The 17,142-nt window shown below is 36.3% G+C and overlaps 1 protein-coding gene across 1 annotated transcript in view; it reads left to right on the forward strand.

Annotated features, from left to right (window-relative positions):
• gogo (golden goal) overlaps positions 1-17,142 on the forward strand; it is an 849,136-nt gene that overhangs the window by 341,792 nt on the left and 490,202 nt on the right. Inside the window, exon 4 of the mRNA XM_069824981.1 lies at positions 5,015-5,122. Within this exon, the coding sequence (XP_069681082.1) occupies positions 5,015-5,122 (108 nt within the window). The remainder of the gene's footprint in view (positions 1-5,014; positions 5,123-17,142) is intronic.

Below are 17,142 nucleotides of genomic sequence, written 5' to 3' on the forward strand. Positions count from 1 at the left end.
TCCTAATTATGTCAGGTGAAGAATACAATGCGTGCAGCTCTGCGTTGTGTAACTTTCTTCATTCTCCTGTAACTTCATACCTCTTAGCCCCAAATATTTTCCTAAGAACCTTATTCTCAAACACCCTTAATCTCTGTTCCTTTCTCAGAGTGAGAGTCCAAGCTTCACAACCATATAGAACAACAGGTAATATAACTGTTTTATAAATTCTAACTTTAAGATTTTTTGACAGCAGACTAGATGACAAAAGCTTCTCAACCGAATAATAACAGGCATTTTAGGATGTACACTAGCGTTCAAAAATACTTTATGATCGTGTAAGTACTTTCTAAGCACGGGATAAATAAGAACCAAAGATTATACTGTGTGTTCATTTCAAAGTGTGTCATGACGTCACTGTTGATGAGTCAGCGATTTGAAGCGAGTTTCAGCTTTTGTGTCAGAGAAGTTGCCTATTAATCAAGGCGTTCAATCTGAACTTGAGAACGTGTACGGTATAACTTGAACGTCGTAGCAACAGATGGCGGTCTGTACGGTCTGTGTGCTACCATAACCTCTTTCGAACTGTGTTTTACGCGGCCAAGTCGTACGCAGGGTATTTGTTATCATCGGTTGCGTACGGCAACATTCCACAATACAAATCAAATGCTCCGTGTCCATGTTGACCGTAAATTACGTAAGTAATCGTCTTAACCCTCTCCCCATATCCCGACAGTAAGAAAAAACTCACCTCAGTACATGTTTCGAAACAGTTCACATTCCTGCCACTACCGGCGTTACCGTACGTATCGGTAAGTACTCTTCTGAATGAACGCCGTATTTGTTAGGCAACTTCTCTGGCAGATAAGTAATACACCTCTGCGGAAGTGTAGGAAGATTGAATTGTCTAGGGTCATCGACTAGCCACATGACGGCATACAGCGAGTCATGACACACTTTGAACTGAACACCCAGTATATTCCTATATGCTTTGTATGGAGTGTAGCATTGTACGGGGCAGAAACATGGACATTACGGCGAAGTGAAGAGAAGCGAATAGAAGCGTTTGAAATGTGGATATGGAGAAGAATGGAGCGTGTGAAATGTACAGACAGAATAAGAAACGATGCTGTGTTGGAAAGGGTGGGTGAAGAAAGAATGATGCTGAAACTGATCAGGAAGAGGAAAAGGAATTGGCTGGGTCACTGGCTGAGAAGAAACTGCCTACTGAAGGATGCACTGGAAGGAATGGTGAACGGGAGAGAGTTCGAGGTAGAAGAAGGTATCAGATGATGGACGACATTCTATATGGATCATATGAGGAGACAAAGAGGAAGGCAGAAAATAGGAAAGACTAGAGAATGCTGGGTTTGCAGTGAAAGACCTGCCCTTGGGCAGAACACTATGAATGAATGAATATAGTCGTACAAATGGACAGACTTTGAAATAGTTTCTAAAGTTCTCACTTGGTGACACTATTAAAATACACTCATGCGCGAGTGACATATAATTGGCTGTACTTCCGCTCTCCTGCATTGACCGGCAATCTCCCGGAATTGAAGTGATCGCACAATTTTCCTTTTCAGTGTTGTGTTTTCGTCCCGTTGCTGCTGTTATTTAACATTTATCCCATAAAAAACTTCCACATCCGCGCATCTAATCTGTTGTAGGTTCCCGGAGCCTAAGCTTATTTCACCATTAAACTTGACGACACCGCAACATTTCACTTTTCACTTTTCACGAGCTCCAATTCCTAGCCAATTAAAACAAAATAATGACTTGTGGGCAATTGTTTAGATCAGAGTTTCTCAAATTATGATCCGCGGACCACTTTGTGGTCCTCGAGTTCTGCCCTTGTGGTCCTTCAAAAAAGACAGAAGAAAAAATGAAATTCAAACGAATTGCGTATCACACTATAGTTGAAATTCTCAGAGTCTGGAAATCACACATGGCAATCGCCTTTCACTTTTTCTCCCAGTACCGGTACTGATATTTTATGAAATTTCTTACCCTACCCGTCTACCCACTTCCCGCTCTACTCTCAACAAAAGAGGGATTTAAAGCACTGTGAACGTGGCGTTCTCTTCTCTTGCATATCTGGCGCCGTGTCTGTAACCCAGCCAGGGACCACCCAAATTCATAGCAGAGGACCAAAGTAACAGAGGAACCTGTTCATGTATTGATGACTTTCTTAATAATTTTGCCGACACCCAGTCTGTACATTGAAATGGGCACGTGGTGTACGTCGCATACCAATAACAGAATCTGCCAAATTGCATCTTTACTTGTTGAAAATCGGGCATGTTTCTGCATTAATTTTTTGTTTTTCCAGATGACGATATAATAAATTTTAGATTTTTCCTATTTTAAAATCCCACAGGTTTACTTTTTACACTTGCGTGTTTCGTCTCTAAGTGCCGTTTCAATTTCGCGGGTTTCATACACTCGTTAAAAGCACTTCGTAACAAACAACGCACCGAGGTTTTGGTTCACTCTCTTTGCCACACCAAGTAAATCCAAGTTCCAAATAACTCTTGTCATATTTGCGAAAGTATTTTTTCTTTGAATAGCTACCACTAGGACTAGATATTTCTTTAATGGCACTATAATTAATATATTTCTTCACACACAGCTTCTGATATTAGCACAGCCTAAATGAAGCGTATCATCATGTTCCTTTCTTATCAAAGATCCGGATCGAAGCCAATTTTCCATTATTTATAATGGACACTATTTAACAGAGACACGGACAGCTCTACTGGCGTAAGAAGGATTTCAAAGAACTAACTCCTACCAGGCAAGCGATGAATCAACAATGCACAAAATTTGTTACAAGTTATTCGTGGTTGGCTACAAAAAAATATAATTACAAAAGTATTATAATTAATTAATTCTATTTTAAAATATAAGTATACTGGTATTAGAATATCTACAAAAATGATAAATTTGCTTTCGAAGGGAACAAGGGTAAGGTGGTCCGCGGAACTTTTCTGACTTAAAAAAGTGGTCCCCACTTCAAAAAAGTTTCAGAAACGCTGGTTTAGATGAAAGTTCTTTTGGTCATAAAATAGATTCAATTCTTACAAGAACATAATGTGCTTGATTGTACCTATTCAGTGTAAAATATTACCATGGCAACTAAAACCTACCATTAAGCAAAGCCTGCATGGTAGGCCTATAGTAAAAAAACAAGGTACAATAAAAATGTAAGGAAAAAGTTTAAGATGTCAGAGTATTTAAGAAAATACAAAAAGCGAACAAAGGAGTGTCGTTATGCAGGCTGTGTTTGAGTGGGCAGCTTGGCCCTCATATCGGCCGTGCCTGGGATGTGAGGGCGCTGTGTAATTAAGTCACTGTGTCTCATCTCATTGCCGGCGTCTTCATTTCGGTGGAATGTGGGCTGCTTTAACACTCGCTCTGTCTTGAGCAAGTTGTTCTCGCCTGAAATTACATTTAAGATTTGTCTAACAATTTATCCTTTATTGCAAATTTTTTACTGTCTTTCTTCTTCACCTTTCATCCTCCTCACACTCATTATTTCCTTCATTTTCTTATAGTTATTCTCGCTTTTCGTCTTCTTCTTCTTCTTTTTCATCTATTCGCCTTTTATTTTCATTCTTGGTGTGCTTTTTCTAGTATTCTAGTGGCTTGTGCAGCAAATACTGCTGCAAACTAAGTTCGTTAGACGTTCAAATAAAAATTTTTCAGATTTATTTTCAATGAAGAATACTTGTCTTTTTGATAGTTATTTGCTTCCATAATAATGAAACATACTCCCTCTGAATGGATTCTTTTTAGGCCAAATACTTTTTCTTGAACCTATCCAAATTTAGTTTTTGAGTTTCAACGTGAAAACGCAAGTATCAATGTCAGGACGATAGCAGTAGCTATTTCAGGTCATTGTGGATTGTAGGCAAAAGTTAAAAAAATGTCAGGTTTGCTACGCTTTCGAACAATAACATTTTCGTATAGCTGCTGCATGTAGAACTTGAAATGTAGAGCGTAAAATTATTTTATCCTACTAAGAGATCTTGCTGAAATGATCTGGAGACTACAAAATTTTCTAGGCCTCTTATTTTATCAGTAAGTAATACCTTTTGATCTTTCCTTAGGAACTGTAATTTTTTCGCTCTCTCCAGCCAATACTGAAGAGAATGACACATGTCAATATCTACACTACACCGCCATTAAGCATATGAAAAAGACCCAACCCCACTGGGTTAATAAGTATAACAATATTTGATTTTTAATAACAATATTATTATCTTACTTAAGTTTTGTAGTTATATATAGCAGCCACTCAGTAAATTATAGAAATGAAGATCTAAATAAAAATATTCTCTACATTTACTTACATAACCTCAAAACTTTTCACTTTCATGTCATCAATATAGCATCAATATTATGTACAATTAATGAAAAATAGATGCATCATGATATTAACTATAATAATATTTAATTTCTAGTGGTAATAATGTCATCAAACCACCTCAAGTTTCGTAGATTTGAATATCCAATACACAGCTGTACTCAGAAAATTATACACTGCAGAATCAGTTTTTAATAACAAATTGAATTGAGCTCTAAATATGTCGGCAATCCTGCAGGTCATGGCCTTCGTGTAAAAGCCTATTGTTTATTGTAGTGTGTGTTTTGTTCTGAAATTCAATCAAGTCGGCCGTGATGCAACAAAATTAGTTGCCAAAACTGACAACAGATGGATTTTGGAAAATAGGAAAATTATGTAGGAAAATTGACATTTCACTGAAAACTACAATTTTTCCGAAAAACTTTGGATGCCAGGCATGAAAATGAGGGGCCTCTCATTAATATCCGTACAGTCGTTTTCTCGTAATTTCCATTACCAGTTCAAATTTTATATATATATATATATATATATATATATATATATTTCTTTGCTTCCAGTTTATCCCTCGACAATTTTTCTCATTTAGCCATAATTCTTTCATTCTCCCTACTACTCAGCTTTTGCTTCTTCTTCTTTCTTACTAAACATTACTTTGTCCGTTTCCAGGAGGTCGGGATGAACAAGTGACGTCACAGGATGAGCTGCGGACAATGAAGAGTGCAGCGGCATGCTGGACCGCCGCAGCCGCCATTTTGTTTTCCACCATCTTGACAGGTGAGTAACCGCATTGGCTTGTTACTATGCCCATGCAAATTGATTGTATTGGAGCCATGATTGGCATGGTGGTGGTGGTGAACTTTTTCTCCGCCATGATTACGAACTCTGTAGAGCTAGCCAGAAGTAACAGCGTTGTCTTACTCCCCGATCAAACGCCAGAATCACGCTCCAGACCTCGTCTTTCCCGTGCATTTCCGACTTGATCGACAAATAAAACAACTACGGAAACGAAAATTTAATTTAGGAAACATGAAGGAATCCACAGAAGAAAATAAGAGTCCACTGTATATTCTTGATATATTGACTTATTAGAAGAGAATCCAACCACACTTTCTACCGTCACATAGGTAAAGGTTGGTTCACAATAAACCGGAAACGAGAATCGGAACGAAAACGGTAAAATTGTTAAAATGTGTATATTTAAATGTGAGCATTCACAATTAACGAAAAGCTTGCCGGAGCCCGGGATCGGGAACGGAGAGTTGGCCAAGTTTCAACTTTGGCGTTCACGTTTCCGATCACAGCCCACTAGATTCATTCTATTGCCATCTAAAAGCTATTTTGTCGTCGTATATTTTGTAGCAAGAAGACCGTGACATAACCTATGCATTATTTTGTTCTGTGCTGTGCATCATGGAGCAAGTTTTATTTGATGAGATTCTAATATTGAGTGTTGAGGAAAATCCCCACGTTTACGATAAGCGGCGCGCCTCGTATAAAGATGAGAAAATGAAGGAGAATACGTGGCTTTCAATAGCTGCATCTTTGAACACCGATCGTAAGTGAATCATATTTTATTACTGTAGGCCCTATTGGTTGTATTACACACTACATACCTATTCATGCTTCAATTCAATAACTACTGTTGTGTTCATTTTTGTTCTATTACAAATGTTTCTTCTCTAATTATTTTACGTTATGGTAGACTTAAAATAGGTTGTGATAATAAAGATGCATGAGCATATTTATAGCACCGTACCTAATGAAATGTTTCAGTTGAAATTTCGAAGTTGGTTAACCTGTGTTTAAGTTGGCTGCCTTGTACTCATGAGAGAACGCCATTGGTCAATTATACACAAATAACATCAGAATGCGTAATATCGACTTTACATATCGTTATTGACATGCATATCGATATGCATAGTCGTCTATGTTCTCGGTTTATTGTGAATCAAAAATTTTCATATTCACGTCCTCTGCTTCTCGTTTTCATTCTGGTTCTCGTTCCCGGTTTATTGTGAACCAGCCTTAACTAGCGCCATTGCAGGTAACGACCGAAGCTGAGAAGTGAGGACTGCTGTGTGTTCTGATTTGGCTGTGCGGACTGCAGATGATTTCGCGTTATTTTTTTCTTACCTGTCACGACGTGAAAAATAGTCGTTGATTCTCCCGTCTGCTGTCCCTAACACTAAAACAGGCCACATCCTGAGATATTACGTTATGGCACATGCGCATTCGAAAGTTAAATGTTGTATGATACGTTTATTTATTGGGACTGGCTGGCAAAGGGTAGGAACGGAGAATTACTTCCGGCTATTCCTGCTACAGTTAATTTACCTCTTCGCCTGTTGTCTTCAACAATGGCACGTTCACGTTTGGATGGAATAATGGATGACAGGACTCCAGCAATTCGATCACAAATTTATTTATTTATTTATTTATTTATTTATTATTTTGCTAATAATTATAACATAAAATATAATATATACAGACAAACTTTAGCTCGCCCCTGAAAGAGTAGAACTCGTGCTCAGGGGCGGATTCCTGAATTGAAATTAATAATTATGCAATACAGTTTGTCTTATGTCTACTGTACAATTATAGTATATAAATTTAAATTTACAATTTTTCAATTTGTATAAAATCCGTACATAACCTTTTAAATTTAATACTAGAATTATTAGAATTGACAAGATTAGGATATTTCAATATAAATTTGTTATATATTTTTGGGCCTAAATTACTACTATGATTAAATACTGTAACAGTGTTGCATTTTGGTTCAAACAGTCTTAAAGAATTCATACCTTTTGTTTCATAACTATGAGAATACAATTCAAAATCATTTCGATTTTTATGTATGAATTTTATTAATACAATATAATAAATTTGTCTTACGTTAAGTACATTAAAGTCTAAAAACAAATTTTGAAATGGAAAATCAATAGGTTTATGAAGACAGATTTTAATTATTTTCTTCTGTAATAAATAAAGTGGATTAAAATTGGATTTAAATAAGCCACCCCATCCTATAATTCCATACATAATTACCGATTGAAATAAAGTTAAATATATTGTGCGTAATAAACTTATTGACAAGTAATTCCTCAATAAAACAAAATAATATACTATTTTACGTAATTTATTACAAAGGTAATTAAAGTGTTGGTTCCATTTTAAATGATTATCGAAAATTATGCCTAAATACTTAACTTCAGAGGTCTCTCTAATAATCGGACATTTACACTGTATAAGACAAAAATCAGAATTATGTAATTTAATACTTAATATAGATGTAGGAGATTTGTTACATTTTTCAGATAATGAAAATGGAATAATTATGGTTTTATTTTCGTTGATAGAAATATAATTTATGTCAAATCATTTTTTTATTAATTTAAGTCCATTATTTTAATTATTATATGCATCATACCAGGTTTTTCCACCAAAAAGTAAAACTGTGTCATCTGCATAAGAATAGTGAACACCATTGTATTGTATTGATTGCCCCTTGTATACAGTAAAATGCACATTGATGTAATAGTCTACGACTAACACTCTGTTATATCCACATTTATTTTAAGCCATTTACGTATGACAACATATAGTTTCGTGAAGTATGTGGCTTTATAGAATACCGTACTGTACAGAAACCTGTCAAAACATTCTTCTACGTCGCTCTCAAGCTTTTTCGCTCTCCCCACTCACTACATTCGGTGGCAGACGGCAGAGCTAGCTCTCGTTGCACGGAAGCCGTGTGGATGTCTTTTGTCAAGTCAAGTCCAGATCGCTGGCGTAACACGAGCCACAGATAAGTTGTGCATTTCAACTTGCACAAAGCGCACTTGAAGCCTACGCGGTTCGATCCCGGCTACCTGACATACCGCAAGCGTGTTTACGGGAAATCCGACGAGGCAGCAGTCTGCAGTGTTTGTACACCCCTAACCCGCCAGTTCCTGGAACTGCTGTTCGATCCGAGAGAACGTTTGCACCAGCGTGTCACTCGACACCGCCACTGCTGTTCTTTGTCGCGTATCGGATGTCGTATCAGCTCTACTGGGTTCGAATCCTTGACTAAACCGCTGACCCCGCGCTGCAGTTCTATTGATCAGCCCTTCATAGGATCCTCTTCTGTCTCATATTTTTCGTGTTACCATATTTTAGTTCACTGTGGTTTATTTAAAAAGCCTTTAAATAATATAAAATTGCAATAGGGTTTGTCAAATTCAAATATACTAGTGGCTTGTACAGCAAATGCTGCAAACTAAGTCCATTAGACGTTCAAATAAAAATTTTTCAGATTTATTTTCAATGAAGAATACCAGATATTTTGAAAGTTATTTGCTTCCATAATAATGAAACATACTCCCTCTGAATGGTTTTTTTATGCCTAATATTTTTTCTTGAACTTATCCACTTTCAGTTTTTGAGTTTCAACGCGAAAACGCAAGTAACAATGTCAGAATGATCAGTAGATATTTCATGTGGGAGTAAAGCAATAGCTATTGTAGATGAAAGTTAAAAAAAATCAGGTTTGCTATGCTTACGAACAATAGAGATAGCATCTTGGTATAGCTGCTGCATGTTTCGTGAACTATGTACCTTGAAATGTATCCTGCTAAGAGATCTTGCTGTAATGATCGAGAGACTACAAAATTTTGTAGGCCTCTTATTTTATCAGTAAGTAATACCTTTTGGTCTTTCCCTATTAACTGTAATTTTTGCGTTCTCTGGAGCCAGTACTGAAGAGAATGACGCATATACCACACCGCCATTAAGTATATGGAAAAGATCCAACCCCACTTGATTAATAACTATAAAACTATTTGATTTTTAATAAAAGTATTATTATCTTACATAAGTTTTGCAGTTATATATTATACATATACATATATACTATATAGCCGCCACTCAGTAAATTATAGAAATGAAGATTTAATTTAACATATTATTTTCTATATCTACTTATATAACCCCAAAACGTTTCACTTTCATATCATCAATATAACATTAATATGTATATTAATGAAAAATAGTCACATCATGACATTAACTATAATAATATTTCATTTCTAATGGTAATACTGTCATCAAACCACCTGAAGTTTTGTAGATTTTAATATCCAATACACAGCTGTACTCAGAAAATTACACACCACAGAATCAGACCTGTAAATTATTTTAGTAAGTCTTGAAGATTTAATAACCAATTTAATTTGAGCTCTAAATATGTCAGCAATTCTGCAGGTCATGGCCTTCGTGTAATAGCCTATTGTTTATTGCAGTGTGTGTTTTGTTTTATTCTGAAATGTGCTAAAATGCAATTAGTTCCCAAAACTGACGACAGATGGATTTTGGAAACTAGGAAAATGATGTAGGAAAATTGACATTTCAGTCAAAACTAGTATTTTTCTGAAAAACTTTGGGTTCCAAGCTTCAGAATGAGGGGTCATTTATTAAAATCCGTTCAGCAGTTATTCCGTAATTTCCATTACCAGTTCAAATTTTATATATATATATTTACATACAAATTAGCTGAAATTACAGTCAATACGCCTACATTCCTGTACTATGTAGAAGTTTTTGCTGAAAAGCATACTTTTAATTTGGTTTTGAAAACTCTACTAGTATTGATATTTCTTATATTAAGAAGAATTTTCTTTATTATATATTTTCACACCGACAACAAAATGGCTATTACAGAGCTTGGCTAATCTACAGTAGTAGCAGTGGCGGCTGTAGTGAAAGCTTTATTCTGCCTGTCTGAGGTAAGGTCGCGGGTCTTCTTCCATTCAACCAGGTTCTAAAAATCTACATTAAATATATTAAATAGCGTACGTCGATAAAATAAAAATTCACACAAAATTACACGAAAAAAATGGAAGCAAGTTACATGAAACATAACATTACATGAACATTAAACTATCTAAACAATTACAAGCATTACTTAACAGGAAATTGTTATTATTATTATTATTATTATTATTATTATTATTATTATTGTTATTGTTGTTGTTGATCCCTATCACCACGGCATGGCGCGTCCTCAGGTTGCGGATAGAGGAGACGGCCTCCAGATATGGAGGGTAGCTGTGAATATATTGAATAAGCAGTCGCGGACAGCCGATACGGGGTGGTCCTCCAGCTTGGGGGTTGGGCGAAGAGCTAACAACCCATCACCGTAAGAAACAGCTTATTACGAAACCTAACAATAAGCCTCGGAACCGGTTGTTCTGTTTGGCTGTGAAACTTGGACTCCCACTTTGAGAGAGGAACAGAGATTAAGGGTGTTTGAGAATAAGGTTCTTAGGAAAATATTTGGGGCTAAGAGGGATGAAGTTACAGGAGAATGGAGAAAGTTACACAACGCAGAACTGCACGCATTGTATTCTTCACCTGACATAATTAGGAACATTAAATCCAGACGTTTGAGATGGGCAGGGCATGTAGCACGTATGGGCGAATCCAGAAATGCATATAGAGTGTTAGTTGGGAGGCCGGAGGGAAAAAGGCCTTTGGGGAGGCCGAGACGTAGATGGGAAGATAATATTAAAATGGATTTGAGGGAGGTGGGATATGATGATAGAGAATGGATTAATCTTGCTCAGGATAGGGACCTATGGCGGGCTTATGTGAGGGCGGCAATGAACCTCCGGGTTCCTTAAAAGTAAGTAAGTAAGTAAGTAAGTAATTATTATTCTCACACGAAGTGCAGAACGTGAAAAAAATATGATAGACTCTAACAAAGTTAAAAAGAAAGAGATTGATAAAGCCTATAGAATAACAAATACTGTATAAGTGGGAATAATAAATGAAATGAAATGATGGAAATTGTAATTTACAACTTTCATTTTAGACGCCGACAATTCCAGAGCCGGGTTGTGATATTGGTAACTGATTTTTCTTTCAATCTCGTAGTCATCTTCATAACCGTCTTCATTGCTGTTGGTTCCTCAGAGTCTATCCTTCATGACGTGTAGATGGAAAGACAGTTTAACGACGCTACTTCAGTGAATAATTAAAATATGAATGAATGAATAAACAAATACATAAATTAAGAAATAGATAAAGAAGAGAAGCAAGCAAATGAATAAGTAGATAGTTGAATGAATACATGAATTGAATGATAAAGAAAAATCGTTCCCACCTTATCGATCACTTCTTTCTGGGTGAACTATTCGGTCTGGGACATATCACGTGACTTGTATCAGAGGAACTTCTTTCGGAGAAAATAAATTCTGTGTTTTAAAATCAACAGAAAGAAGTCCACAGCAGTGGCGTAACGGTCAGCGCGTCTGGCCTCGAAACTAGGTGGCCCAGGTTCGAATCCCGGTCGGGACAAGTTACCTGGTTGAGGTTTTTTCCGGGGTTTTCCCTCAACCCAATACGAGCAAATGCTGGGTAACTTTCGATACTGGACCCCGGACTCATTTCACCGGCATTATCACCTTCATTTCATTCAGACGCTAAATAACCTAGATGTTGATACAGCGTCGTAAAATAACCCAATAAAAAAACAGAAAGAAAAAAAAAAACAAAATGGAAGCGAGTTATTCCATGCTATTTCTTCGTCACTTTATTTAGGCAGAATCATCCACCGCTATGGAGTGACTTGTATCGAGCGGGCTAGGGTTCAAATCGTGTTTGGGACAAGTTACCGGTTCAGGTTTTTTATAGGGTTTTCTCTCAAGCTAAAAACTATCGGCGCTGAACCCTGGTCTCATCAGACTAGATAACAATCGCAGTTGATAAAGCGTCGTAAAATAAAGGACTAAAATAAATATGCCAAAGGGAAAAAAATATTTAAGTCAGATTTTATGAAACTGAGTTTTTCTGAAATAAAGAATGATTGTTTAATACAAATGATTTCATTTCATTTGCAGAATTCCTGGTTGAATTAAATTGGAAGCAATGAATAGGAAAAAAATTCGACCAGTAGTTCAGGATAAATCGCTGATGGCTACATAGCAAACGAATATGAGATTAAAACATTTTTTTTTTGCTATTGGCACAGGAAAATGCTGTTTCCATGGAAATCACAAAATCGCCTTTTTATAGCATCACAATTCTGTTGTCCGTTCTTTGTGTAACGTAGCGGATGGAACACAAAGACGCCCGGGGCAGTCGTGGTGTTGGCTCGTAATGACGGCCGACATTTCCAATCACTTCAAGACTTCAGTCACTTTAACCGACCTCAGCAATTAAAGTTATTTTAAATAGGTTATTTAACCACGCTATATCAACTCTATCGTACCTATCTTTAAGAAGAGGGACAAGATTAACTGTAGTAACTTTCGAGGAATGTCACTTTTGTTGACGTCGTACAAAATTTTGTCCGATATTCTTTTGAGAAGATTAACTCCATTTGTAGATGAAATTATTGGGGATCATCAGTGTGGTTTTAGGCGTAATAGATCGACTATTGATCAGATATTTTGTATTCGACAGATAATGGAGAAAAAATGGGAGTATAAGGGTACAGTGCATCAGTTATTCATAGATTTCAAAAAGGCATATGACTCGGTTAAGAGAGAAGTTTTATATGATATTCTTATTGAATTTGGTATTCCCAAGAAACTAGTTCGATTAATTAAAATGTGTCTCAGTGAAACGTACAGCAGTGTTCGTATAGGTCAGTTTCTGTCAGATGCTTTTCCAATCCACTGCGGGCTAAAGCAAGGAGATGCACTATCACCTTTACTTTTTAACTTTGCTCTAGAGTATGCCATTAGGAAAGTCCAGGATAACAGAGGTGGAGAAGTTCAAATATCTTGGAGCAACAGTAACAAATATAAATGATACTCGGGAGGAAATTAAACGCAGAATAAATATGGGAAATGCGTGTTATTATTCGGTTGAGAAGCTTTTGTCATCCAGTCTGCTGTCAAACAATCTGAAAGTTAGAATTTATAAAACAGTTATATTACCGGTTGTTCTGTATGGTTGTGAAACTTGGACTCTCACTTTGAGAGAGGAACAGAGATTAAGGGTGTCTGAGAATAAGGTTCTCAGGAAAATATTTGGGGCTAAGAGGGATGAAGTTACAGGAGAATGGAGAAAGTTACACAACACAGAACTGCACGCATTGTATTCTTCACCTGACATAATTAGGGACATTAAATCCAGACGTTTGAGATGGGCAGGGCATGTAGCACGTATGGGCGAATCCAGAAATGCATATAGAGTGTTAGTTGGGAGGCCGGAGGGAAAAAGACCTTTAGGGAGGCCGAGACGTAGATGGGAAGATAATATTAAAATGGATTTGAGGAAGGTGGGATATGATGATAGATACTGGATTAATCTTGCTCAGGATAGGGACCAATGGCGGGCTTATGTGAGGGCGGGAATGAACGTCCGGGTTCCTTAAAAGCCAGTAAGTATATGAACTCTATGGTTATCTAGCGCCGGTAGAATTATTGATCATACTACACTGGTCCCACTTAAGGGGAGGGGCACGGGCCCACACACGTAGGCCGCTTGGATGGATCCATTGGACTAACCGGGATGGAATGATGTGCATGGCCTAAGGCCCTCCTGCTCTACAGTTTCCTCTACAGGCCTCCCCGAAGTCTCCTACAACCTAAATAATCCCTCTTTACTTTACCACGTACACATCTCTGCGGTCCCCCAAACCCTGTCCCATGAGGTGTCCAGAGGAAAGCTTACGGTACATACACTACCACCAGCAACTAATGACCATATACCAAGGGGTCGCAAGTCCGAAATGGAGAAAAGAAACTGAGGTGATGATAAAGAGGGAAAGTGTAGATGAAGTGCAAATCTTGGTAGAATCATACAGGGAAACGGAATTATTGTAAGAAAGAATTCTGCAGCATCTCCCTTGTCCATCCCGACCTGACCGGTGATCAAATCAGAGTCACTCGATGAAAGTTCAATGTGCTTTGAGCTGTACAATTAATCATAGTGGGATGGCATTTTAGCGAGCTAAAACCGAAGGTTTGTTGCGAGGTTACCTGACATTCGCCTAACAGTTGGGAAAAACCTCGTAAAAGCTCAACTAGCTAGAGGCCGGATTTTTATGTAATAATGATCGTAAAAATGTGTACATAACCTGTACATATGTAACTAAAAGTTCGAAATATATACTTAATATCTGCAGTGCTTGGGAAAAGTGACACAAGTCAGTTTCCACAAACCTTTTTTGATAATTTATTGACAGCTTACACTGGGTTATGTCGATTTGATTTTTTTCTGTATGAATTATTGTAATGGGAGGAATGCGTATGTATTTTTTTCCAAGCCAACAGATGTTCGTAAGTTGAGAATTTCAAACAACACACACACGCTCTTTGACTGTACACTATACCACACGAACACACCCTCACAGGAAACAGAACAAGTGGCGCCAAGACCAACAACGACCAGTTCTGAAGATGACCCATAAATAGGTCGAAATATGTAAACGAGGTATGTTGAAATTTAACACAGGAAAGTCTTACCATACATATTCCGAAATAATACCTAAATACAGAGGTGAGAAAATTATTAGAATAATCTTAATTTTAAAGGTTTTTTAATAGTTCCTTCACAAATATTAATTGAATTGATGAATATTGGTATATAATATTACTATACTGATGTAGGATATATTTACTACTAACAATGCCGGAAAGCATTGTTGTACATTGGTATTTTTCTTATTTTACAATTGTTAAGGGAATTCAGAAATTATTATATTATGTTGGCGGAATTGGAAACATAAAAAATCAATTAAGAAATGCTTTAAACAAATTGTTCTTTGCGTTTACATTGTTGTGAAGGTTCAAATGAACGTATACATCTGTTTTGTGCATATAATTTTTTATGTTTCCAATTCCGCCAACATAATATAATAATTTCTGAATTCCCATAACAATTGTAAAATAAGAAAAATACCAATGTACAACAATACTTTCCGGCATTGTTAGTAGTAAATATATCCTACATCAGTATAGTAATATATAGCAATATTCATCAATTCAATTAATATTCGTGAAGGAACTATTAAAAAACCTTTGAAATTAAGATTATTCTAATAATTTTCACACCTCTGTACTTTACTTGGCTCGACAGGTTTAACTTGGGACAGTTACGAATTACAACAATAATTACTGTCATGAACAGATATGTTGCGATTTCTATTAACTGCGGGCTTTTACATTTGCAGAGAATGGATCCTGCTTTTTTTTTTTCTATACTGAGTGAGAATAGATTTAGTCACAGTTCCCTGATAGCATTCTTAACCGCTTCTGAATCACAGACGTTCCACGACTTCATATTCATTTGCTAAGAATGCACTAGCGCTTATCCATAGCAGGCTTTGGAACTAATATCTCTCCCGTAACGCCACTGCACGTTACTGTCCTTCATAAATAAATATTTTTACAGCCGTCGGATATGTGATATTATTTGCTGTCTGCCGGCTCTGTTGCGAGTTGTTAGCACAAAACCGATAAAAGAAACATGGCGAACCAGGGCCGGAAAAATGTTCAGCATGATGAAATTCCAGCTAAATACTTGTCGTGTACACTCCACTCAGAAAGGAAGTGGACCGCGCAACGGTGCATGCACAGCTGACCTTAGCTCTTGCATTTCTATAAGAACTGTACCAATCTTGGAAGACAATTCATTGGCTTTACAACATTTTCAAGAGCTCCTGTTGTCTGAAAGGTGAAACCGCACGAATTATGAACCATCATAAGACGAAAGCTTCCTGTGGGATCAAAACTCACACAAGTTCATAAATTGGATGCTAATTTCTGTGGCCATATGATGCATTTGGTTCCACTTCAGACAGTTGTGGAAAGTTTGTAATTTCTGGCTGACTGACTTCTCGTGTAGTCTGACCAGATGTCTTGCATCTCCAACAAACTGGGCTGTATTACACGGATTCATTTATTTATTTATTTTATTTATTTATTTATTATTTTACTAATAATTGTAACATAAAATATAAAATATACAGAGAAACTTTAGCTCGCCCCTGAAAGAGTAGAACTCGTGCTCAGGGGCGGATTCCTGAATTGAAATTAATAATTATACAATACAATTTGTAATTATGGTATATAAATTTAAATTTACAATTTTTCAATTTGTATAAAATCCATACATAACTTTTTTAAATTTAATACTAGAACTATTAGAATTGACAAGATTAGGATATTTAAATATAAATTTGTTATATATTCTTGGGCCTAAATTACTACTATGATTAAATACTGTAACAGTGTTGCATTTTGGTTCAAACAATCTTAAAGAATTCATACCTTTTGTTTCATAACTATGAGAATACAATTCAAAATTATTTCGATTTTTATGTATGAATTTTATTAATACAATATAATAAATTTGTCTTACGTTAAGTATATTAAAGTCTAAAAACAAATTTTGAAATGGAAAATCAATAGGTTTATGAAGACATATTTTAATTATTTTCTTCTGTAATAAATAAAGTGGATTAAAATTGGATTTAAATGAGCCACCCCATTCTATAATTCCATACATAATTACCGATTGAAATAAAGTTAAATATATTGTGCGTAATAAACTTATTGACAAGTAATTCCTCAATAAAACAAAACAATATACTATTTTACTTGTTAGGGAATGTTTGCTTTTTACAATACTGTGTACGGTTTTCCTATCTCTCTACATTTGGTGGTGCGTCATTTAAACTGGCACTTGAAGGTAGAATCGTCTATCGTTCGATTATCCATTAATCAGGACTATCTTAGATCTAATTGCAAATTTTCCCTCAAACACCATAACTTTGGATTTTCCTGTAGAGATATGTAAGC

The sequence above is a fragment of the Periplaneta americana genome, chromosome 4, assembly GCF_040183065.1.
Source record: "Periplaneta americana isolate PAMFEO1 chromosome 4, P.americana_PAMFEO1_priV1, whole genome shotgun sequence".
Taxonomy (NCBI): domain Eukaryota; kingdom Metazoa; phylum Arthropoda; class Insecta; order Blattodea; family Blattidae; genus Periplaneta; species Periplaneta americana.